We start from the raw sequence: 26,906 nt of genomic DNA, 5'->3' as shown, positions 1-26,906 counted from the left end.
CTAAGATGCCTAAAATGCAAGTGAGGTGCAATATGCTATAGCTGTACCAATAGTTTGTCAGTAACGAAGGAAACAGGGCTACAGTGATAGGCCATTTAATAAGCCTTATCAAGAATGATATTAAGCCTTATCATTAAGGCTTGCTAAGAAATTATTTTCTTTCTGTCAGAGCAAGAGTCTTTGCCCAGGGTCTCTGTTTGTGTGTGTGTGTGTGTGTGTGTGTGTGTGTGTGTGTGTGTGTGTGTGTGTGTGTGTGTGTGTGTGTGTGTGCGTGTGTGTGTGTGTGTGCCTATGCGTGTGTTTTGTGTTTTATTACTGGCAATAGATCTACTCCAATAAATGGCTACAGGTGCTCCATCTGGCCCCAGACCACCTAGGGAGTTAAAGATATATTTGGATCAGACCTGTAAATGAGTGTAATGTCTGGGAGAAAAAAATAAGAAAAATCTAACCAGAAATCCTCAAAATAAATTGATCATAAAAACTACCTATAAAGTAGATATCTATAAGTATATATTTACAGAATTGATATCCAGGGTTTATATATATATATATATATATATATATATATATATATATATATATATATATATATATATATATATATATATATAGAGAGAGAGAGAGAGAGAGAGAGAGAGAGAGAGAGAGAGAGAGAGAGGGAGAGAGAGAGAGAGAGAGTGGGAGAGAGAGAGAGAGACATTTGCCAAATATGCGGATCATAGATTTGTTAAACCGCATAACAGTCTTTTAAAACGGCTAGAACATACACTGGAATACAGTCCATAGAGTGTAAGCCTGGAATGTTGCATTTTATTGACAGCTGCTGGAATGTGAGCTGAACCTCAACAAATATAAGGTATTTTGATAAAAAAAAAACACTTAAAGGATTACAGCTTTTATGAGAATTTGGACGAAAGCCTGCTAGTGTGTATAATTATAAACCCCGGGGCTTTACTGACAGCATACGGTCACAATATTAATGAAAAAATCGCAAAAACAATGTGTCATCTTATGGCTCTTTCAGACATTTAAACCAAAACAATCTTTCATTAAGCTCATATGTGTGCTGTTTTCTAGTGTTTAGAAAAAAGAGGTCATTCTCCTGAAGGTTCACTGCTTCATCTGCAAAACATTAATTCTCTGTGGGTGAGACCATGCAATATTCATCACATTAGTCCTGAAGCAGGGTGCTGGCTGCACAGACCTCTCTGAACGGTCCTGATGCATGAGTTGATCCCGACACACAGTCAACTCGGCATGAAACACGGTAAGCACGCAAGCTACAGATACATTTTAACCTCACAGCTTTGGTTTTGCACTGTTTTTATAAGGATACATTCCAGACAAAGTCCACATAAATTGTACCGAATATATTAAATCAACTATTTTTCCAGGATTATTAATTAGGGAGGTCTTCAGCAAAACAAGTAAAAGTTGCATAATCATGCTGAAAATATGAGGAAGCCAATACAGGCAGTGAGTTGGGCGAATGGCACAGAGACTGAGGCTTACAACAGTGCTGGTCGATAACATCCATGTTTGCAATTATTGATGTTTGATTCTCTGACCTGTGTTTCAGCAGTAATGCACGTAGCACATTGGCACGGTCCTCAGCTCTGATCTGGTCAGAGATGATCATGGTTTCCACCAGCAAATGTGCAATTCCAGGAAGTGTGGTCTGGTCCAGATCTAACATTATGGCACCTGAATACATAAAATATCACTGTCATACTGATATCCAATATACGCAGATTGGAAATATTTGAAGGGTTGCAACCTTTTTGTTCGGTATTTAAATAAAGCACAATATGAACACAGTAGAGCATTTTGAAATTGAAAGACTTTTGAAATCATGAATACTGGTGCCAATCTGCCTTAAGTATATGTGTAATAGTTTGCCCCACATCATTCTTGTGCCATTGAGACCCAGTAATATACTGCATTGCTCAACTGTAACAGTTTCACAATTCAACTGTATTAGATCTAAGATCTCCTGTCTAATATCACTTTTTAGCCAAAAGTACATAGACATGCAACCATCATAACCATATGTGCCTGTTGAACATTCTATTTACATTCACATTCTCCCTTTGCCTACCATAGCAGCCCCCACTCCTCTGGGAAGGTCTACCAACATGGTAGCCCGCAAGGACCACATGAGTAGCCCGCGGGCCTTTTCTAAAAATAGCTCTTTCCTACTTTGTTAAATAATTGTTGATAATTATTATGAGAAATCAACATGATCAGTGTCTTCACATAGATGAATATCATTAATCATTAATAAATAATAACCTATAATAAAAGGTAAATTGAGCAAATTTGTTATTTCAGAACAAACTGAAAACTGTATCAAACTGGTAGCCCTTCACATTAATCGGTACCTAAGAAGTAGCTCTCGGTTTCAAAAAGGTTGGTGACCCCTGCTAGATTTTAGAATATGGCTGAGAGAGTTTTATGCTCAATCAGTTATAAGAGTCAAGTAGGGTAATCAGGTAGTGATGATGAGTGAGGAGCCTTGGTATGCAGTCTGCATACCATTTCAAAGGTTCCAAAGGTGTTCTAGCCACACCAACCTTGGCAAACTGTCTTATTAGACCTTATTTTGTTTACAGCAGCATCGTCATGCTTGAACATCAGTCCAGCCTCCATCTGTATGGCAACAGTTTGGAAAAGTTCTGTATATGGGTCTGATAGTCACATGTCCACTTACATATTTGGCCATATAGTGTACTACCATAGCACAAACATGTAATGCACAGTGATATCTTTCATAACAGGAACATAGCCCACTGTACAATGGAACATATCATTGACACGGAGATGTCTACATACCATGCGTGATGGTCCTGCGGAGCTCAAGCAAGCTCCGAAAGGTCAGTGAGGCCACGTGAGGTTTTCCCCAGCGTTCTGTATCTTCCTCAACATCCTCCTCAAACTTAATCCAGCGAGCCGTCTCTTTCCAGCGCATCTCCTGGTTTTTGTCCACAATCAGCTCATTTAACTCGACAAAGACCTAAAGATGCCAGAGTCACATCATAAATGACTTTCACAGATTATAACCACCAACTAATTCTGCATTTCTTACTCTCGCGCTCCAGATTTCTCATAAGGCAGTATGTACTGAATGCATTTTCACATTTCTCCCTGGTCATGCACAGAACTTAATTAGGCATTTTATTTTCAACAAGCATCAGGTCAGCACTCTTCAGTGAAATGCGGTCTGTTTGACCCCCAGAGAGAAGCCAGCTTCCTCTGGTTGAGCAGCCTGCCACAGTTTGATGGGAAGTGTTGATGAATGAATAGTGTGGCAGACTGTGGGGTTAAATGAGGTTTAGCTTGTGACTAAAGGCACATTTTGTGTAATTAATCCATTTGTTAGATCTGAGTGAGTCAGAGACCATGTTGATGGGGTTACTACTTGTCCGAGTAGAACAAGATCAATAGGACCAGGCAAAGGCCAGGAAGCAGATGTTTGAGAGTTATAGTCTCTATTAACACAACAAAGTACAAATATTGATTTTGTTCTGATTTGAAGATAAAAAGGTAAAATCTACATAGGGAAATAGATCAGTAGCACAGTACTTAGTGTATTACAGACATATTTATTACCTAGCCCTGGAAATCTCTTTCTGTTTAAGAGTAAAAAGAAGCAGAGGAATAGTTTGTTTTAATTAGACAATTTTATGCTATGCTAAAGATGTTTAGGATTTATAAAATATAAACAGACAATTATAGTTGAGACAGAATTGGGGTCAGATACGGCAATGGCAAGTATTTTATTTGCCCAAAACTGTTCAACTCTAAGCAGCCATATAAGCTTTACAAAATACACACATAAAGTTTAAAATCTAGGCCAAAAAAATGTCCCAAATTATGCAACTAACCATATCTAATATTTTGCCCTGCATTTAGGTTTTGGCTCAAAAGTCACATCCTGGCCCATACCATGCTTGAGATATGGTCTCATTGGTGTAGTTGCGGTTGTGTTCTGGCAGCCATATTTGAATTAGATGGATTTCGATGAAATGGGCCACCACTTTTTTATTGCACACTGAGGTACTACTCAATGCAGCACCCAAATACATCAAGATGTGAAGTTCAAAAGATCGTGGCATCAGACCTCTCTACAAATCGAGACAAAACATTAATATAGGTTTTACATTAACAGTAAAGGTAAAAGTAATTAACAAAAAGCAATATATATATATTTTACAGTTTTAAACTGGGCTTGTTTCTTCTCCTTATTTAACAAGAAAAGAATCTATGTAATTAATTATCACTCTTAAAATTACAATTATCACATTGGAGACTCCTGAAATATATGCTAAATAAACATCTCCTTACAAAACTCTTACCATATCAATCAACATTTTCTTTGATAAATAAAAAGCCATTTTAATTATAGATACAAAAATCCACCATACCAATCTGTAAATTACCTGTTATGATAAAAAGTACCTATTTTATTTACTCTGCAGACAGAACCATTCTCAAAACAACTGGTAAACCGACACCTTCTACTTTCTAAGAAATTTCTTGTACAAAGAAAATGTGTCCCACAGTATCCCACAGTCCCACAGTCCGTACAATTTCTTTTAAATCACAAATGTAAAACATATTTCATAACTGAGGTTGAAACATAGCTTATTTTGACTTTCCTCATGGTGTCTTAATCCTTTCATTCCTTGTCTATGAACATATCATTCGCATGCTTACTGTCATCTCCATTCTTCTTGCATCTAATGGTGTTTATCATTCAGCTCTTATGTTTATAACCCATTGTAAATAGATTGCAGTGTTTTATACAAAAAGTGAGATGGCCATCTTAGTGGAAAAAAACAGTACCCCTGATCGCTGTTTATTTATAAAGCAGTTCATAAACTGTCCTCATATCATGTATCATCACATAGAATCTATTATACTGTACAATGGAGCTATTTTGGACTTGGTCCAAACCCTTATTCTGACTGGGGAAAGTTTGTCCTTAGAGACATTGCTTCATATTACTGAAATAAACACCAGATAACCTTAAAACAGGATGCTAAAAAAGGAAGCATTATAAATATTTACCATTACAAATTAGTCTGTTGCTATATCACATTTTATGTCTTTTATGAGACTCTTTGTTTGAATTGAAAATAGTGTGCTTGTGAGATCCAAATACATTTTTGTACATTATTTTTGCTTTCCTTTCCTCTTTGTAAACTATAATACCTGCATGTGCATAGAACTGTATTTTTGCGCTTTGGGACACAATCTAACCTCATGAGTCTTTTTGTCAATCTTCTTCCTCTTCTTTAGGCTAGAGGGAGAAGAAGATCCGTTGTTTGCCCGAGTAACCTGACAACGAGATGACTTCTTGACCAGGTGTCGTCTTACTCCAGGATTGTCTTCAAACCGGTGACCTGCAAGCAAGTATATCAAAATAAATAAAATGAGAACGAAATCGACATTTTAGTGGTAGCACCGTAAATGTTCTTATTATAAACGTGTTTTGACTGTAAGATTATTTAATTTAAGCTTTTATTTGAGCAAAAGAACACAGATTAGTGAACAGGAAAACATAGTCAATGTTGGCCAAAGGAATCCACAAGGCAGAATGAATTATTTTGTGTGGTTAAAGCCACAGGCTTCTCCAAAAACTGCCTCTGGTTTAATATTATATCACTTCAAACCCACAAACCAAGGTTCTTATTAAATTTGAGATAATTGAAGGCCCTAAGTCATGCATTCTACCAGTAGCAGAGTTGAGGGGACTGAGGAATCAGGGCATGCCAGGCCACAAAAAAAATCCCTTGCTGTTTTAGGCTGTCACAGTAGCTGCAGGATGTGCCGTAAACAAAAGTCAATTTCTATTTCTTTTTTTTCAACTGCATTCTGATCCCTGTCTTTCTGACCCTAAAAACTGCAACTCCAGGCCAACCCTCAAACAATCTTCCCCAACCTCCAGAGTCCATTCATTCCTATCTTCGCTCTTTCGTTCACACTGCTGACTCCTAAAAACATGGCAGTCATGCCTTTTGGCTGGACTCAGCTTGAGCTGATGTGGTAGCAAAGCAGCCGTCCTAAAAAGAGATTTCAGGCCAACTTGAGTTAAAATGTTAGAGTGCAACCAACCTGAGCCATAACTTCATATTAAACACACTCTAGAAATGTTTGAAAACCATAACTCATAGAAATGATCACTCTCATTATTTAAATCCTGCTTATAAAGAAATGCATATTATCATCGAAGAACATATGCTGTGTAGAATTGCATACAAGAGCATGTTCAGACCAATCTGGTTAAATCAGATAGTTTGGCATATCTGAATAAAGCAAGAACAACGTTATGTTACGTTATGTTACATTTAGCTTCACTAACATTTACTTGCCTCACATTGTGTGCCACTATCCTTAGCATTAGCAGCCAAGGTGTACATGCAAGCAATGCGATTATGATCAAGCAACTTGGGATTTGAATTTGTTCCTTCATTTATTAATTTTAATGTTGGCCAGTGTCACAGTGAATCTGGAGTCTATTACAAGAACAGTAGGTGTGAGGTAGCATTAGAGGCTGGTTGGGACATCATACACACCACACACACATTCACAAATAAGTTCACACCTAGGGACAATTTATTAACTTGCATGTTATTATGAGGTGGAAGAAAAATAAAGGAACCTGAAGGAAACCCCCAAAAGCATACACACAACAAGAGCATGTGTATCTCCACACAGAAACACACTGTGTACCTTGGAGGTGTGATTTGGCCATCCAAACACCTAGTCAAAAAACTGGATTGGAAAAAAAAAAAATGTCTCTGCTGTGTGAAAGAAAGCTCAATTGTACAACACTATCTAGCATTATTTATTGCTGCCCAATTGAGTTCTTTATAAACAAATAATTTAAGATGAAGCTTGCCAAAGGCATCGCGGTAGTATTTTTATCCTGTTAGGAAACAATCCAGCTGTATTTCTTAGAGCAGACAATTGTGCAGAATCCTGAACTTAGACTGAATACCGAGCTCTTTCTCTTTTTTTGTCACTCAGAGATGGAGAGGGCAGACAGGAAAGGAACTTCTCCAGTGGTCACAAACAGGGGTGATAAAGCAGAGAAGGTCAACCATTGAATAAGTGCTGAGGTGGAGAAGCCAAGGAACTGCTGACATCAATGACAAATCCAAGGACCCCTTTACTGTTCAAACAGAGGCTTCTTGTTTCCTAGCAAGTTTTCAAAGCCTACACCGTTGACAAAAGTATCTGGATGAATGATTGCTTTAAGAGCATTACTGGTCTCCTAAAATGTACTTTACCGTGATGCATACAAATTGTGTATGCGGCATTGTTATTTTCGGGATCTAACATCTCAGCTGCATTTATCATTTCTTGAAATCTTCCTGGTGAAACAAATAGCATCAGTCTATGGAACATGCCCATGTCTCACTGAGCTGGATCCTGAACAGGACTGGCCTGGGTCTGTGTGCCTGTGAATGTGCATGGGTCTGTGTGTTTTAGTATGAATGGGATGAGCTACCTGTTCAATAGCTTTCTCCCTATGTTGTCAGCACATCACCACATGCCCTACTTCAATTACAACATCAGTGAGCTCTGTGTGAGGCATAAGCCTTACATTAATTAGCTAGTGTTTCCTCTTGGAAAATCAATAAAACATTTAAAATGCTCATCAATCAATTTTCCCAATGTTAGGTTTCCACAGAGTATAGAATGCCTTAATGTTGCTGCTGAGCAGAAAACGTTACTGGAATGCATCACATAAAAAAAAGTCATTTTGAGATATTGTTGAATTTTTAACAGCTCTATATGTTGCCCACCTCTGTCCTGTAATCTATTATACACATATTAGTGTTTATCCTGCTCCAGAACCAAGATATTGAACGAATTACCTACTTTCCAGTAACCTAATGAATGGCGCTATAGCTGAGAAACATTAAAATGTGAAGACAGGAGTACTCCAGGACCAGGGTTGTGAACCTATGATCTTAAGAAACTCTTAAAAAGGTCTGCTTAAAATCCTGCAACAATGAAGATGTAAATCAGAGAGCATACAAAATAAAAACTCTTAATGAACCCATGAATCTGAAAAGCCATTGGTGTTAAATATGAGCTTTAAGGCCTCCCAAACAATGTAGTTGATGATACTCACGGAGAGGTTCAACAGGAGAGTTGAGATGGCTATGGATTGACTCCAGAAGGTCATAGTCTTCAAAATCCAGAACAAACTCTTCAAAATCTTCAAACCCATCCACATTGAAAATTCCAGTGTACTCCTCCTCTCCATTTTGTCCTTTCCCATCATTCATCTTTGGAATGTCTTGTGGTTCAGCACTAGCACCTACTTGGTCTTGCTCCATATCTGTCATCTCCATGTCCAACGGTTCCACCCCACCCTGAACTGGTGGGATGCTTTCATTCAGAATGTGCTTCACTTGTTGACCGTTGCTCAGAGCTGTTATATTAGTACAATTAAGTATTCTGGATTTTGAAGAGTTGCAGCCGTGCAGGAGTGATGGAACTCTAAACCTTGTAGATCCTCTATATCCACTGGGTGGAGTTCAACAATTCCAGTGGGAGTGCTACAATGCTACACATATCCGGTGGTCAGCACAGAGATGCCCCTGTCAACTAAACAATAAATGCAAAAATACAGCATAAAAAGTGTGCATGAACAATCCGATGGACTTGCTCTTTCCAACACGTTTTTTTTTGGTACTTCACCTTTGGTTGATAAGTCTGTATCCAATGTAATCCAACTAATTTTCTTACATAAGGCCTTGACAAACAAAAGCTTCTAAGAAGAGGCGCTGGATTCCTGAGTAGCCAGTAATTCTTCAATGTAAGTTAATACTCAAAACTCTGTAGGTGCCCACCAATTCACAAAAAAAACAACTTCAACACAACCCACTGGCTTCCTGTCTAATTTCCATGACAGCACTGATTGATTGTGCAGCAGTATGTGGATAAAAGGGCTGGTCTCAAAGCTGTAGTGTTGTCCTGTTTTTAGCCCCCCTGCATTGCGAGACTCAATAGTGTGAGCCACAAGCCTGGAGCATTGTCGGCTTCCAACTGAATATCTCAGGCGGGGGCTCCCGGGTGGCTGTCCAACGCAGCAGCAGAAACAGCAACAGGACAGAAAGAGGCCGATGATGAAAAGTAGCCTGATATTCAACGAGTGCAAGATGAGCAGTTTCGCCAGCTGAGCATCAGATGGAGGCGGCGGCTGATACATCACACTTAGTCAAACAGCGTCCAGACGCATGGAGCCTCACATTAGGGTGTACTGTCTCTACATCACAGGTCTCCATGGAAACCGTTCCCATCTCTGACACACTGTTACCTGAATTGCGCTTATGCACTCCACATATTATATGTATTACGTCAACATAACATGCCATAAGGTATTTTAAACTTCATAATTAGTTTTTTACAAAATATAGAGAAATACAGTTAACATTTTGACATCAATAGTTTAGCATTTTATTATGGAAAAGTACCCATTTAACAGCTGATTTATCTTAATCCTCTGTGAAAGGCATACATGATTTCAACACAATCTTTTCAACTGGATTTATCTTGAATAAAACTACCAGAAATAATAGCCATCTCTCCTGAATGACCCTATGAACACATCAAATGATTAACATGGAAGAGAGATAATGGTGTAGTGGTTGGTGTGGGTATTGACAGGTCTTCTTCTCTGAGCAATGCCAAAATAAAATGGCTTGTGCCAGTGCAGGCCCAAATCTGTGATTCACTACAGGAAGTTCAAAGGAAAATCAATTAAAACGACTATGTTAATTACAGCCTCAGGACCATGTTCCCAGCTTCACTTAGATGTGCCACCCGACTCACCAGCAGACCTGAACAAACCCAAGCAACCCCCCATTCCTGTCTTCTCTGTCACTCTTTTTTTTTTTTTTTAATACGGGCAATAACTTTAGAGAATTATATTTACAAATGTAGTTATTTAGTAATTTTATTAAACAGGACCACCAGCCTTTAACACAACTGATGAGCATGTTAATAAACATGAACAGGTGAATGAGTTTACCGACAATGTAAATACATGTCACATACAAATTGCTATTTCATATATATCCTTAGGTATAAATATATGCCGTAAAACCATGAATAAAAATTATAATTCATGGTAAGTTCAATGACATAGTAAAAAGCAATAAATGATACTGTATCTAAATTTATGCTTGGAGAACCACAAGACTCATTAGATCCAATTCACTGAAACCATTTTTAAGTCTCTACACATCCTCAGGATCACAGGGACAGAGATAAAGTGGAACATAGTTGTTCCAAATATTATGTGGAAAGGATGCCAACAGAAGCTTTAACCATCGGAAAACATGTTATTACAGGCACTGCAGAACCTTTTGAAAAAAAATAAAAGGATGATGACTAATGATTGCTGGTTTCAGAGAGATTACCCTAAAGCTTTAACCAAAGCCGTGACAACTACATTGGGCATCCTGTATTTCTATGTCCTCCTGAAGCTTAAAGCATATGAGAACTGGTTACTGACTGCTTCCTGATGCCACACACTAAAGCTAGGAGGAGTAATATGTGGTTTGTTTTCTTGTGCCTTTTGCTCAATTAAGCAGATTTTATTAAGGGTAATTGCTGGAAAAATAACAGAGAGCTCACATCCCAGTCCCAGTGATCCCAACCAAATTTCTACTTCAGGCCTTGTTTACTATATTTTTATAGAGTTTGAGTAAAACTGGCCTGATGCCAGACCCCTGATGATTTAGTGCTGGGTTGACCCTGGACGTGCTCTTTGCAAAAACACATTTATAAGTATAGACATGGACATAGCAGGCATTAACAAAAAGACCCATCCAAACTGCAGCCAGTGCAGTCCTCAAATAGCACACTTTCACCAAACACTAAATCCTTGGTTGAGTAGCTATGTCTAGCTTCTAGTGTTTAGTTATGTAACCACCTGATCAATTAGTTAAACACTACAACAAAATTGTAGTAGCAAATTCAAAAGTCATTGAAAATGAAAAACAGACATATAGAATATTTTCTGTAAAAACATACAAGGCATTGTCACTTGTCCAACTTATACTGTAGGGCAGATGTCATCAGTTTTCCGGATGTAAATTTCAGTAGAACAAGCACTGTAATTTCCGGACTATAAAGCGCACCCAAATATAAGCCGCACCCACTGAATTTGACAAAGATTTTTATTTTAAACATAAATAAGCCGCAGGTGTCCACACTGAAACTAATGAACTTTACACAGGCTTTAACGAAAGACAGTGTCTGTTACACGGTGTAACGGGTGAAATATGTTGTGGGTCCTTTAAGAGCAGAGCGGAATTTTGGGAATAGCCTGCCGCCGCATTTTCCCGGTATTACTGCATGTGTGCAAGACCGAGGAATATGACCTTATTATTTTCTGATGCTCATTTCTAAGTTTCTTTGACTAACCCGTAACGCTGTTGCCAAGAAAAATAAAAAAGCACGAGTTTTGGAAACCTGTCTGTGCTTATATGATTTCTGTTGAGACTGGAGTTAGCGAGCTCTCCCATGACCCAGACTCAACGCGCTACAACGGCTTGTATCTAAACAGTAGCCTACCAAGAAAGTCATTGTTCACTGTCTTCCTCCTTCCTTTCACAACTATTTCTCTCTGTAGTTTATCTTTTGGCATCGTCAAGCGTTTAAAAATCAACACCGGTGGAAGTTTTTTCTCCCGATGCCGTGCAGCTCAGAACAGAGGTGAGGTGCATTTTTTCATTTCCGTTCGGAAATTTCATTGGTCTAATGTTACGGGGCTCAGTTTTTTGGCATGAAGTTTGTGAAACCGGGAAAAACCCGGGAAAAATCCCTAAATTAGCCGCTACGTTGTTTAAGCCGCGGGGTTCAAAAACGTGGGAAAAAAGTAGCGGCTTATAGTCTGAAAAATACGGTATTAAAAGCTTGGAAAAGCCCATTTAAAAGTAATCGTTGTATCCAGTCAGTCATGCTACTTGCTGAAATGGTCCTTCATAAGCATGGAATTGTTTGCAACAAATTTTTATCAAATACCCATAGGTCATAGGGGAAACTCTAGGGCACAAAGAAATCATTTTGGATTTAGCCTATATACATATATACAAATACTGAAATAAACATAACTACCATCCATCCAAAGAACCTTTAAAGAACCCTTTATGTTGAAGTGCATCACAGCACAGGTGATTTTCTTCATCAAAATGTGGTGATGTTTATTAAATGCAGAAATATGTTTATAATATTTAGATGTTTTGGGGAAATGACATTTTCATGAATGAAATGATTACATATTACACTGCATTATTACACTTTTCATTTATTTAATAGAAACTGTTTTCAATGGACAGCGCAAGCCTAAAACCCTGAACTCCTTAACAATATCATTAAACCCAGTGAAACACAGCTTTTGTGGATTACAATGACAGCTGAGTTTTACTGGGTGCACAGATTAACTGCTGGACAAAAGGCTTTTAAAGTGTCATACGGAAACCCACATGGACTCTAGGGGTGAATGTAAGTAGGCGGAATTAACGGGTTTTTCATATAATGATTAGCGATAGAAAAATATTTCAATACTTTTTTGGTATTGGTGCGGGATATGCTGATTTATATATAAGAGCGTTAATGACGTTGGACACTTTATTCATTCAAGGAGGCTTGGAATCAAATCCATTGCAAAGGTGATCAGTGGGATTGAGGTCAGCCTTCTGTTCAGGACATTTATTTACATTTACAGAATTTGGCAGACGCCCTTATCCAAAACAACGTCCAATTATCTCCTTTTTACAACTGAGCATTTGAGGGTTAAGAGCCTTTTTTCAAGGGTCCATCAGTGGCAGCTTAGCAGTGGTGAGATTTAAACTCACGACCTTCTGATCTGAAATCCAACATGTTAACCACAGAGCTACCCCTGCAACAAGATACTCAGATTTCTCCTGCTTCAACCTTGGCATAATCATGTCTTTATGGAGTTCTCCATGTGCACAGGGCCATTGTCATGCTGGAACATTTCTAGGCCTCAGTGTAGAGACTTAAACAAAGCTCAGAGCTGGTCAGTAATCTCATATGTGACAGATTTATGAATCTAGTAAGCTTGTCTTTTGTTTGTGTAATTGGTAAATATTGTAAAGATAATACTTGTATTCGTCTCAGAACATTTTGTTTAATTATCCATCTAGCAAAACCTCTATGCTGCATTGACTGAAATTTCGCTAACTAATTAACAGGTAAATTGCAGTCTCTATTAGCATGATGAAACATAAAATAGAACACACACAAATATGTAGATATGTATATACTTTAGTAATATATACCTGTACTTCCTATATAAAAAGAAAAAATAATAATAAATAATTTTAACTTGAACACTCCACATTGCCACACTTACTCTTCATGTCATCCAGGTCAACAGTTGCAAGCATTTGAGCCTCGGCTTCGTCTGTGGGCACTTTCTGATAAACAGCGGTCTCCAAAGCAGTCATGCTGCCAATGCAAATGCGTTCTCTCAGGTCGTAGTTGGTGCGCTGGGCTCCACTCAGGCGATGGACAGGTTTCCGGCAGAACCAGGCCCGTGTGGGGATACTGGCCAGCTCTAAAGGCGGATTAAACCTGTAAAGCATAGGCACAACTTATTTAGAATACAAAGGCATACTCATTTATTTCGACAAGACATACTAAAGAAAATCTTTAGGGTCAGATGTCAAAGGTCTTTAAGCCAGAACACTCCCAAAAAGTACAGCACTGTACAACTTACACGCTTATACATACATGCTTGGCACAATCATCTACAGTAGTTATAACAGCATCTCAGAGGGAATCTCAGTCAGCCAGCAGAGGGAGCTCGAGTATAAATATAGGCATGAGCATCCTTTGTCTCAGCACAGCTATAGCTTTTTTTCAGTTCCAGTAGCACCGTAATACTGCACCAAGCTCTTTATTGAACATGCTCATTTTCTGTGCACCAGTTTGCATCATCCAGTTATGTGAATGCTTCTCTACATGCCTTTAAATAGAACACATAAGCAGAGAGAGAGAGAGAGAGATAGATAGAGAGAGAGAGAAAGAGAGAGAGAGAGAGAGAGAGAGAGAGAGAGAGAGAGAGAGAGAGAGAGAGGGAATCCATCTCTGCTTTCTTCTAATGCATAATTAATCATTTTACAAATTATTTATATTGTGAATGCAATTAAGTTACATATGACAGGCCCAGTACATCTCAGGGATGTTTCTAAATTTCACATTGATTTATTTCAACATATTTAAGCGTTCCTAGCCATTAAAAATAGATAATGTTCAAATGTACATGCTCAATTGTTAGATTTTTTGTGTTTCTTACCACAATTAAGAGAAAATATATCTGCTAAATTATAGGGAGGCCAGTGGTGTGACTGAAGCATGTAACATCTATTATGTAACATTATGTAACATCTTATTGTAGGATTCTTTGACTAAATGGAGTCTCTTCATAATCACAATAGAATGACACAAATAAACATAAACTGTGGTAATAAAATAGTAATGATAACTTGTGTATATAGAGCATATTAGCATTTCATAATAAGGGATGAAATTATGTATAATAATATCTAACATTAACTGAGTAAAACATTTGATTACATCTAACTAATACTGAATATTAATTAATTGGGCAAAAATAGCAATCAAAGTGATCCATTAAATGCTCATAAGGATCCAATTATAGAAACTAGGTGGTGTTATACAGTCTGATACCACCCCAAGGATTATTTTTCCAAAGACAGCTACAGTATGACAGGTATGTTCACACCTTCACCAGTCACTGTACTATAAAGCTGCTAGCTGCCACTCATTGTTTAATCAAAAGGGTGATGCAACTAGCATTTTACAAATCAGGAGAAGGGTATTTGTGTGCTTTGTCTTTACTGCACCAAATGTCTGTAAGTTTGCATAAACTTTTCTTAACGTTGTGACATCGCTGAACATGCTCACATCTTGCAATGTCTGCAAAACAATTGCAAATTAACAAATAAAAGTGTAAACCCCCATTTGCTTACAAGCCAATCTCTTTATTTTACCTTTTTTTTTAACAAATTAATATAATATAAACACAGCTTATGTTGTCAATAAACCACAAAATCCTATTTCTTAAAAAAAAGGAAATGCTATGGTGAATTATTGCTACATAAATGTGTCCTTAAATTAGTCATTACTATAATCTGTTTACAAGAAACAAGTTCCAGTGTCAGATACTGTATTGTTATAGAAAATAGGTATAAAATGTAGAATCTGACCCATTTTGGATCATGAAAATAAATCATTCTGACAAATCTGATTCAAGAATTCTGTTTGAGTATTATATTTGTAATTAAAACTTGCTTCATATAGCAACCACAGTACTGTTCTTAAAACATATAATGCTTTACAAAGTCAAGAAAGTCAAAACCTGGTAGTTTTTTCCCTAGATAAATCCACTGAAACTCCAGCATGAGAAATGCAGAAAATCTGGAGTGTATAACGACATATGAAGAAATAACCATGATATATATATACACAGTATATGGATAGATTATGGGTATTATTAGAAGCGTATGAAAGACCCACCAGTTTTATTTAGCTATTCAGTGAATGTGTGTTGCAAAATATTTAAGTTTCTGCTTACCTATTTAATGCTTCCTCATCTTCCTCCTCTTCTTCCTCTTCCTTTTTGTCCTGTAAATCCTCCTCATGTATTTCTGTGGGTTTAGTAATAGGTAGCTCAGGGCTTGGGGGTCTTTCATTTTCCATGTGAAATGTGGGGAGAGGAACAGGTGGCATCATCAGCCCCTCACTTCCCAAGCTAAACTGAGAGAGGACAACATGCATTAAACTCCCTTTCTCTTTTTTGCACCCTCACAGAATGAATGTAGGATCTTTAACATTGAGTCAGCAAAAGTGTATCTGTATATCTGTAACACGCTGCAATGTCAGCACTTTCAAACTTCCACTAAACACAAAGTCATCATATATAGCATACACACCTGCATTTTGCATGTCTTTGGTGTGCAATACCCTTACTGCCCAAACACACACACACACATCTAGAACATCTGTCATACACCAACTCCTGCATACCTTCAACAGAAAATTAAATACACCTAGACACACACACAAACACTCAAACAGCAGAACGGAAAAGTATATACTCTCTTTGCTGTTTAATGTTCTGTTTGTTTGCAGTTCTGTATCAATGTACCTGAGATTTCTCTAGCTCACTGATATATACACTATTCTTTGCATTTCTTACAGAAGGTCTAAAGTGATCATTTAGCTTGAATTAAATACATTTAATTTCTTTTTAGAGCTATAGAACATTAAAAGTTTTTTTTTTAATATTTTTTGCTTCTTTTTTTTCTACTTTTAGCTGGGACAAAGTCAGGATGTGCAACCACTGACACTGAAGAGTGTAGCTGCTGAATATTGTGGCAAAGTTGTTCTTGGAGGCCTGCTAAGAGTTATATATAATATGCATCAGTTAGGAGACAATTGACCAGGGTAACACTGACCCATCTTTTAGAACTCACAAAAAAAGGCAAATGAAGCCTCTCTGATCTCCAGATACTGGCATCGTTGGAAATTGGGTTGATGTGCCACTAGCGAGCCAGACAAGGGCTGTAATTGACCTTATCTAACATGTGATTTTATAAACCTTCTTCCAAAACTTGAATAAAGCCATATATAAGTTCAAAATGTTTGAAATTTAGAGCACTAATCCTGAATCACAAACAAAAAGGCATGTTACATCTAATTACCTGCATCTGTTGTTCAGGGGGCTCAGTAGGTGTGGTGTCTTGGCCCTGTACTTCTGGCTCAGATTCCACCTCCTCCTCATCTACCTCATGGATGGTGGGTGTGACATCAGAGGGTGGCATAGAAGTCTTCTTTTTCCTGCGCTTCTTCTTGCGCCGACGCTCCATACTGAGCACCCTCTTCCTGAAGCGCTGTGGGGGCAGGTGGGTGGACAGCGGGTGGTGCGTGTGGTGGAACGTGTGTCGGTGGTCTGATAGAACAGATGCATCCACAAAACAATACTATTTTTGACAGATTTATTTGCTAAAGATTCCCTTAGGAATTACAAAAGTGTATTTAAAAAAATCCTTTCAGCAAATCTTGCTGATTTCACCAGGCTAGCTATAACATTGTAATATGTGCTTTATGAAAAACAATTCTAGTAAAGGAACCTACAGGTCCAAGGTACTTCCAGAGTGCAAAGAAACTGTATAATGGCCCACAATTAATGATAAGCTGTCTCAATAAAATGGTTAAGCAATCAGCAGAATACAGGTTTTTTTTTTTTTAGGTTTGCTTTCTATGGACATTTATTCCAAATTAATTACTACCATTCAGTTTCTCTACAGCACAATGGATGTTTTCAAGATTTATGACCATCAGAAGGATCGGATGTTGCCCCCTGGTGTGAGAACACTTCAACCTGCAAGAATTGATGGCAGCCTGGCTCTGAAAATCTTAACAGTTCTGAGATGTTGACACATACGAGTCCATTCGTACAACACTGAGACTGTCAGAAACATCAATCATCAAAGCAGTATGAGGTCAAATGTCTGTCTTCGCTTTACAAAGAATCTCCAGGTGGTCCCACATATGGTCTCTCTCACTGAGAGAAAAATCACTTACTGGGACTATATAATAGTGCAGTGGGACAGTTTATAAAGTCTTGCAGTGACAGCGTCTGCACCCAGAATTGGTGTCCCAGATCTGGAAACAGTTCACCAAAGTGCAGGTGGACATTTCTGCTGATGCTATGTCATCTCATTGAACATTATTGTTCTCCTAAGTGTTCTCCATATAGCCTGGTACAACACTGCATTGCATTGAGCCATGAAAATCCTCATTATCTTTTCCAGATCTTAATGAATGGAAAGTTTTAGGTCACTGGTACATGTGGGTTTAACCCCTTGGAACACAGACCAAGGACTGTGACAGAAATGTCTTTGGAAGACTCGCAGAACAAATCTTTTTCTGCTCGAATCACACCTCATATGGTCATCAGTGAGGATATATCGTTCTCACAAATTTGTCTTTGTTGAGTGGTTCAGTTTAACTGAATGTTCCAACAGTTCTAACAATTGAGCCCAGACATCAAACAATGGGATGCAATGACATTATCATAAAAACATAGCTGTGTGCTTCAGCCTTCAGAAGATTTGCATTTTTTAAACTGTCATTACAAGAAACACGTCTCTCGGCATGCATGATTAGTAAAAGGAGGAGGAGGCTCTTTTCATGTTGCTGTGTGAACCATTAATTTCGTTTTCCTCAGTATTTCGTTACCTGGTACTGAAATCATATGCAATCCTTGTATTTTATACAAGGACAAAAACCTTGATTTATGAGGTTTCTAAGAAAAAAATTACTTTGATAATAGTAAAAAAATTGTGCCGAAGGTGTGTAAAAAATGACTAGAGAAATAGAAAGAGAGAGAATTCTCTCTACAGATCAGACAGTTGTTCTCCTCAAAGCTAGAGCTTTAACGCTAAATCATGAAAACCTGCTGCATAGCCCTACAGAATTCATTCGCTGTGTGAGACTCTTAAGAACATAATCATATGTATTAAAAACAAAAGAATAGCATTTGCAATCATTCAAGAAATTACTCACATTTCTAACACGGAATGCACAATTTTACATTGCAATAATGTAACAATGTAATATTCTACTTTAAAAGACACCAGGAGTCTTTACATTAATTGTTTGAAAAAAACGGCTATACCTACATTCAAAGTCCTTTTCATTGTAGCTGCGACCCATTTTGTCTGCACCATTCGTGCCGGACTCTGTGATGATGTCCCCAAAACGCTCCACAGACAAAGCCCTGTCCCAGTCTTCATCTTCCAGCCCTTCTGTGGAAGCCTTTTCCTCCTCAGCCAGAACCTGAACACAAGAACCGAAACACAATCATATAGTCAGTTTATAACTGATACAGTGTACAGTTTTCTTAATTTTTCTTCATTTAACTTTGAGTCTCTTAATATTTGCTTTAATAGTATAATGCACTGCAGCTGGCATGGACTTGGTAGTTGTTGTAAATCCATCAGCGTCAAAATAATTGATAATACTCAAAGAAAATCTGAACTTTTGTATGTAGCAGTTAGCGTGGTGAATATTACAAAATTATTGAAATGTTAAGTGACTTAGAAAAAATAGAATTGTACATACTGAATAGTCAAGATGTTGAACATTTCCTTTCTTTGATTATTTATAACACTATAAAAAGCGATATTTATAAGCTGCTACTCTTGGACCCCTGAGCAAGGCCCATAACCCCATAGCTTCTCAGTTGTATGAATAAGTTAAATGTAAGTCGCTCTGGATAAGGGCATCTGCCAAATGTCATAAATGTAAATGTTAAAATGTCAATCTAATGTGCAAACAGCCTCTCACAATCGTGTAGCAAGAAAAAAGCATTTTGCATTCAGTGAATCTAAATGTCTTATTTTCAGACTTATTTTTAAACCTAAGCATGGTTATACTTAAATGTCACGAAACCAAGGTAAGAGCAATGCTAGTGTAAAAAATGTGCTTTAAAGTTTTATTGTAGTCTTTTAAAATTACAACTCGCACAGCAAAGATCTATATAATTATTTAAAATGATTATCTTCCTTATTATACTAAAACAGAACTAATGAATGAGTAAAATCATGTAAGGTACAACATTTTTATTAATAGTGTAATTTCCAGTGGCTTTAGGGCTCTTTTACTATAGGTTTTTACTTGGAACCTTCTCTGTTAGAAACTGCTGAAGGTTTCTGAATTTAAGATGAAATGAGTGATTGAAAAAAAGCAGTAAATAATCAATACTCAAAACTATCTGCTATCTGATTTTTCATTAACTCCTATAAATGATGTAACACTTCCCACAGTGGGGTCTCACTGGCATGGAGGCAAGTAGATGTCTGCCTCTTGGCCTCAAATACTTTAATGTCAGCTTTGAATAGGTTCAGGAGTGATGGTGCAGGTCGAGGAAGCAGGACAGCAACCTACAAGGCAGCCAGATCAGTCAGAGTAAATGTCACCAACCCCAGGAGGCAGACTGCAAAGCTCAGGGTTGTCAACAACATCTACTACTCATATAAGCGCATCTGTCATGTCATACAAGCACCGATAAAAAAAAAAAATGAGTCATTATATCACCAAATATATGAAACATTTGAGAACATAAATGAGATAATTGTAAGTACAATGTTCATGTAAATGCAAAAAGTAGGAAATGCACTCACTGTGCTTTAATCTCCAGATACTTAAATAAAAAAAGTGTTTATGAGTAACATGGTAAGTAACATGGCCCTAGAAAAAGGAAGATTTAAACAGGCTCCAACTTTAACCTCCTCCTTCAGAAGGTGCCTCACAGTGTGCAAAGACTCGGCTGTTCTCTAAAAGTGCCTGGTGGCAATTAATCAGAGCAGATGGTCCAAACACACCAAACCGCAAGAATGAAAGCAGAATAGGAAGCCACTAATTAAAGCAGACAAAGCAGTCTTTGTCGTCTGTGTCTCTTAGCTTTGCTTGAATTAATCAGGACAACACTTTATTTAGTGGCACATCTTACCCTGTGGAAGAACAACATACGTACTTTTGTTTCTCTGCCCAAAATGTTTAACAAATAACTGTACCATATTCTATTCTGAATTCCCTTACCCTTGTCTTGTAAATCCATTCTGAGGTTAACATATGAAAAGTACTTAAAACTTGTCAAAGCAAGCTGCATTAATGATCTCATTCTTCAAACTGAAAAAAAAGCGGTACATCCAGTCCTGCATCGTAAATGAAGTCTGCTACAGCACCAGTTATTACAGTCTTTCCTATTCTGTCTGTGTTTTTTTTTTTTTTTTATCCTGATTGCCTCAGTTGGATCTGTTTCAGCCTCTTATGCCATATTTAGATGTCTGAGGAGATCCGACTACAAGTGAACCAGGTTAAGTACAGTGATGAGGGCAAATGCATCTCACTTTAATATGATCATGTAAGCATTGCATTCAAAATATACATGCACAAAGAAAAATATCATTTGAATTATTCAAGTTTTTTATCCTGTAAAACACAGTAAAAACAAATGCCCAGGATCAAGTCAATATTTATACTTGATTTTCATTCCTTAAATGTTTCCTTGCATTTGAATGCATTTGAATATTTATTCGACTATATTATTTAAACACTTCTGTGCATCGCTGTTAATAGAAGTAAATGTCAATGAAATGTCTCAGACGCAGCAAATGGTAGAAGACGTGTATGTAATAAACCCAAAAGAAAATTGTGTTTGTCTAAAATAATAAGAAAAAAGTAAAATCATAATTCTGGCATGTTTAATGTTTCAGATTGATCTTTATTTACAGTAAGCGGATGCTGTTCGGACATACAGGCTGCATTCCAAATGGATTTATATTAATCACATATGCTCCATCTGCCATCTTCAGTTTGTCCTCATGCAGGATCATTTAAACAATCCAAAAGTTAAGCCACATGCCATATGGTTTATACATGTGCTTCTTTATATTTAATCCATAAACTCCTTACACAGGTTGTAATTTAGTGGTGTGCCAGGCACAGCAAAATGTACTATATATTAAATTCATTTGAGATTCAGCCACCGAAAGTAATATAGCTCCTTTGGACAGTTGTCTTCTTTTCACTGTAATTGTCTCGCCTAAATTACCAACATGTAATAACAAAAGAACAAACAAACATAAAACAATAGACGGCATTTTAGCAGATTGCTTTTTAAATGCCACTTCCCTCTGTCTCTTCACTGTATTGGACCCGAGAGAGGACAAGAGACTTAAGCAGCATTTGTTTCTCTTCTCTTTGAGTCAAAGCACTGTCTCATTGTGCGAATGTTAATGGCCCGACTACGATTGGAAGCGTGCGATGGCTATAAAGGTTATGGATTGGCGCTCTATTCATCGTGGGAGAATGAAGATGAAGTGAGGCGATGTGGGCTGGAAAATCAGTGCTGGCTAACAGATGTGTTTGCTCGCTCTTCATTAGCACACAGGGCAAGCTGGAGATAGAGTTACATGGCACACAGGTGGACAGCAGTTCCAGCCCACCTCTACATTACTGCTGCCCTCTGACACGGCGAAGAGATGAAAGAATCTCTACAGTTTAACTTATAGTCTTTGTGGCATTATACAATGGTGAAGTTATATAAAAAAAAGTAAAGCATTAAAGGAGCCATTGTGAGTGTAGAAGAGAGCTCTCACAGAGTGCAAGTATCCCTCACAAGGCCACTGCAGAGCGTATCATATCACCCACTCAATAGAGGCAGGTATTGTGTGCTATTTCCCAGTCAAAGCTGCAGCAATGTTTTGATTTTGAATGAAGCAATTTAAATGTAAATCTACTGAAAATAAAGGGGGTCAAAAAAACAGCTTAGTCCATGCTTGCTTAATGCAATAGTGAGAAAAGCTGAATTTACCTAAATAGGTCCATATTTTGAATTTACCTAAATAGGTCCATATTTTTCAGCTTGTCTAAATTTTAATTCATGCGTAACTCCATGTAGTCATGCCAATAGTAGCTCAGTGAGACATCAGACTTCTAATCAGAATCTAATCAGGGCTCTTGTGCAATAACCTGTAACCTCAGTTGTATAAATAAGATAAGTGTAAGTCACTCTGGATAAGACATCTGGCAAATGTAATGTAAAGTAACATACATAAGTGTCACATACACTAAGACATAAAATACACCACAAAATAAAACTAAGCACCCAGGTATTAAATGCAGGTCATTTGCCAGCCAGCTGTTAAATGCATGTCATTGTATGGTCCTCCAAATAAAAGAATGTAAAAGGCAACATTTATCGAAGTGGTATAAAAGGCACTGATCAGTAGGTCATGAGTTCAATTCACAGCGTTGCTAATACTGAAGCCTGGACCAAAGCCCTTATCCACAACTGATCAGTTGTATAAGTAAAATAAATGTAAGCCGCTCTGGATAAGTGTGTCTGCCGAATGGAATTAAGGTAAAAAGATTACATGTTAAAATGGCTATGGTTTATAAATGTTTCCCTTCAATTCAGACTTAAATACACCTAACTAAAAACAAATGTTCTCCATTAAAGCTATACAATTAATGATGTGAGTTTCCAGAGCAAACTGTTTTTGAACGGCTGTAATAACAAAATGTTTTGGGAACATTAATGCTAATGAAATTGCTTTACTCATATAAATGGCATAATTAGAATAAAATTGCAGAGCAAAACCCTGCACATGCCAGTTCCTAATACCAAAACATTCATCATAACAGCATTTTAGTTATTACATTGAAAAGGATGAGTGCTAAGAAGCTAAGCTAATTTTTGTTTATACAGGATCCACCTTAGTCACGGCTAAAAGGGACTGTCAGGCTTTACGGACAAAACCCGCATTACGGTTTGTAAGCTCTCTGAATGGTGTTTGTGTGCTGTGTGTTGGAAATAAACATGATAAATTTACTTCCGCTTCCGACCCATGGTCCACACCCTGACAGAAGGTCCGATCAAAACAAAAAAAAAGGATCGCCCTACCGCGATGGATTGGCAGCCAAACTCCGCTTCATATTTCTACCAGAAGACCCCTGCCGCTCCTCGCGGATTATGCTCGCCGGTTCTGGATCATGCAAGCACCGTAGATTCCATAGAATCATAGATTCCTATGGAGCGTCAGCCAGTACTACTGCCACGCCCCTCCAAGAGCACGATGAGCTTCAAGGCTCGCTTCTCCGGCGAATCGGCCAAGTGGGGCAGATTCCTATGGAGCGTCAGCCAGTACTGCTGGGGCCATTAGATTGTGGAGCACGTATGAAGGCGAGTTCGGCTCGTACGGCAGTTTCATCAGGCTTCTCACAGGGATTTTTGGGATGGTTACGGTGGATCTCCACTACAGCCCCCTCGATTCTGAGAGGGCTCCGCTCCAGAGTTCCACCGAACGCATCTCTCAGCTCCAGTGCACCTCCGAGCGTGCCGCTCCGCTTCAGAGTTCCGCCGAGGGTGCCGCTCTGCTTCAATGTTCTGCCGAGGGTGCCGCTCCGATTCAATGTTCTGCCTAGGGTGCCGCTCCGCTTCAGAGTTCCACCTAGGATGCTGCTCTGCTTCAGGGTTCCGCCAAGGGTGCCACTACGCTTCAATGTTCTGCCGAGGGTGCCGCTCCACTTCAGAGTTCCACTGAGGGTGCCGCTCCGCTCCAGTGTTTTGCCAAGGGTGCCGCTCCGATTCAGTGTTTCGCCGAGGGTGCCAATACACTCCAGTGTTTCGCAAAGCTTGCCACTCCACTCCAGTGTTCCACCGAGCGCGTCGTACCACCGCCCGGCTGCCAAAAGGAAGTCGTACCGCCACCCGGCCGCGAAAGGGGGCATCAGACCGCCGCTCGGCCGCGAAAGGGGGCGTCATACCACCGCCCAGACGCAAAAGGGGGCATCATACCACCACCCGGATGCAAAAGGGACGTCATACCGCCATCCGGATGCAAACGCCTCCGGATGTGCCATAGTACCTCCAAGTCCCTCTGAAGGCGACGTCTCGTCTCCAAGCTCCTTTGAAGGCGACGTCTCTTCCCCAAGCTCCTCAGAAGATGACGCCTCACCCCCCAGCTTCTCTGAAGGTGACGTCTCGCCTCCCAGTCCCCCTAAAAGCGACGTCTTGCCTCCAATCTCCTCAAAAGTCGACGTCTCGCATCTTAGTCCCTCTGAAGGCGACGTCTTGCCTTCAAGTTCCCCTGAAGGCGAGGTCACGTCTCCTGCCGCTCCTCGCGGATTATGCTCGCCGGTGCTGGATCATGCAAGCACCGTAGATTCCATAGAATCATAGATTCCTATGGAACGTCAGCCAGTACTACTGCCACGCCCCTCCAAGAGCACGATGAGCTTCAAGGCTCGCTTCTCCGGCGAATCGGCCAAGTGGGGCAGATTCCTATGGAGCGTCAGCCAGTACTGCTGGGGCCATTAGATTGTGGAGCACGTATGAAGGCGAGTTCGGCCAGTACGGCAGTTTCATCAGGCTTCTCACAGGGATTTTTGGGATGGTTACGGTGGATCTCCACTACAGCCCCCTCGAAGTCACGTCTCCAAGTGCTTTGAAAGGCGCCATCCCTTCAGCAAGCGCTGTAACGCCCCAGGGGCCCGCCCAGGGCATCACTGTGCTTCTGACTTCCTATGCAGGCGGCATCATACCCCAAGGTCTGCTCCAAACTCCCGCAGAAGGCGTGACTCAGCCTCTTAACTCTGCCATGGACGTTGCTCAGTCTTTGGACTCCACCAAGGGTGTTGTTCGGCCCCAGATATCTGCCGAGGGCGTCGCTCAGTCTTCGACCTCCAGCGTGGGCGTCACGAGGCCCCTGGACTCCGCCGTGGGCGTGGCGTGGCCCCTGGACTCCGGCGTGGGCGTCGCGCGGCCCCTGGACTCTGCCGTGGGCGTAGCTCCGTCTCTCCGCTGAGGACGTCGCTCAGCCTCCGGGTTTCACCAAGGGCGTCACTCCGTTTCTGGCTTTCCCCTGTACCATGGCGATGCTGTCCGGGCCTCCTTCGACCCTGGACGGATGGGAGACCCTCCTCGGAGAGCCATGGCCCGCCTGGCTTGGGTGGGTTTGGGGTGTCAGGTGCTGCCCCTGAAGGGGGTGGGGGTGGCTGGTCCACACCCTGACATCTACATTCACATTTAGAGACAACCTGACTAACATGGAAGACCACAGGTCTCTTGTAATTGCTTGAAAATTATTTCAATAAATGTAACCTTTAAAGATACTTAATTACCTTTTTTTAGTTCAGTGAGAATAGCTTGCTCCAAAAAACTGAGCAAAATTTTTTTTTTCTTTTAAAAACCAGCAGGCAGGAATTAAGATATTCAATTAGATAAACTCTCGAGATTCTTAAGTCTGTATCCTGAAAAACATACAAAACAGATTAGCATCTGAGACAGAGCAGCAAGTATACATTATCTGTATATTTGTCCGTATATCTGTGTATTTTCATAAATAATTTGTCCAGTTCTATTAGAAAATCTAAACATTTTAATAGTAATAAAAAAGTAATAAAAATGTCTGATTACTATACACAAGCTGTAACACAAATCTAAACATAAAACCTGATCAGATAGTGTATGACTCTAAATCTATAGCTGTATCACAGCTGCAGCTGGTTAGCACTGCCACAGTAGCACTGTCATGGCAACACAAATCCAGCTGAACCCTGGGTCGAGACTGACCTTTATGCAAAACTACCAAAATGTCAGGTGAAGGTGCTTCAGTGAGACAAATGTCCAAAAACATGCAGCCTCCAGAATGAACAAATATATTAGGTCAGGTGTTGAATGAGAATCAGTCAAATAACCTGATTTACATGAATTATTAGAAGGGGTCATTTATTTTTGACTGACTGTCAGAAGAATTAATCTTTTGAAGTGGTTCTATAAGGTCATTAAGGTCAATGATTTTAATGCATAGGAGTATAAATGACAATATTTTGAAATCTGACAAACAGGCAAAAAAAAAAAATCGTCATTTTGGCAAAAATGTTGCCTATAACATACTTTGACACTGTTTTTTTTTTTTTTTTGTTAAAATGTAATACGAATAGTTCATGTACTGTTATTTAGCATAATGTCAGAAATGTGTCAAATTTGTCTCTCCGCTTGTCTCTGCAGATAAGTGAGATTTCTTCACACTGTGAATCTCAAGTTTTTTAGCAGCTATGAGGAACTTTAAAATATAGTATCTTCTTCTTCTTTCGGCTGCTCCCATTAGGGGTCGCCACAGCGGATAATCCGTCTCCATACCCCCCTGTCCTCTACATCTGCCTCTTTTAACTACCTGCATGTCTTCCCGCACCACATCCATGAACCTCCTCCTTGGCCTTCCTCTTTTCCTCCTTCCTAGTGGCTCCAT

General features: G+C 39.3%; 1 protein-coding gene across 2 annotated transcripts in view; it reads right to left on the bottom strand.

Annotated features, from left to right (window-relative positions):
- The window catches only part of slc4a3 (solute carrier family 4 member 3), a 64,594-nt gene that overhangs the window by 14,451 nt on the left and 23,237 nt on the right, over positions 1-26,906 (bottom strand). Inside the window, exons 3-9 of one of the 2 annotated variants that reach the window (XM_083537488.1) lie at positions 18,768-18,924; positions 16,785-17,032; positions 15,656-15,837; positions 13,409-13,629; positions 5,266-5,408; positions 2,836-3,016; positions 1,572-1,707 (exon numbers count right to left, since the gene is read on the bottom strand). In XM_083537488.1, the coding sequence (XP_083393614.1) occupies positions 1,572-1,707; positions 2,836-3,016; positions 5,266-5,408; positions 13,409-13,629; positions 15,656-15,837; positions 16,785-17,032; positions 18,768-18,924 (1,268 nt within the window). Of the gene's footprint in view, positions 1-1,571; positions 1,708-2,835; positions 3,017-5,265; positions 5,409-8,149; positions 8,628-13,408; positions 13,630-15,655; positions 15,838-16,784; positions 17,033-18,767; positions 18,925-26,906 lie in introns of those variants that run through there. The other variant, XM_083537489.1, reaches the window with a different exon arrangement.

The sequence above is a fragment of the Silurus aristotelis genome (genome assembly GCF_946808225.1).
Source record: "Silurus aristotelis genome assembly, chromosome: 3".
Lineage (NCBI taxonomy): Eukaryota > Metazoa > Chordata > Actinopteri > Siluriformes > Siluridae > Silurus > Silurus aristotelis.
The sequence above is the reverse complement of the archived record's forward strand: the minus strand, read 5'-3'. Positions and strand labels throughout refer to the sequence as shown.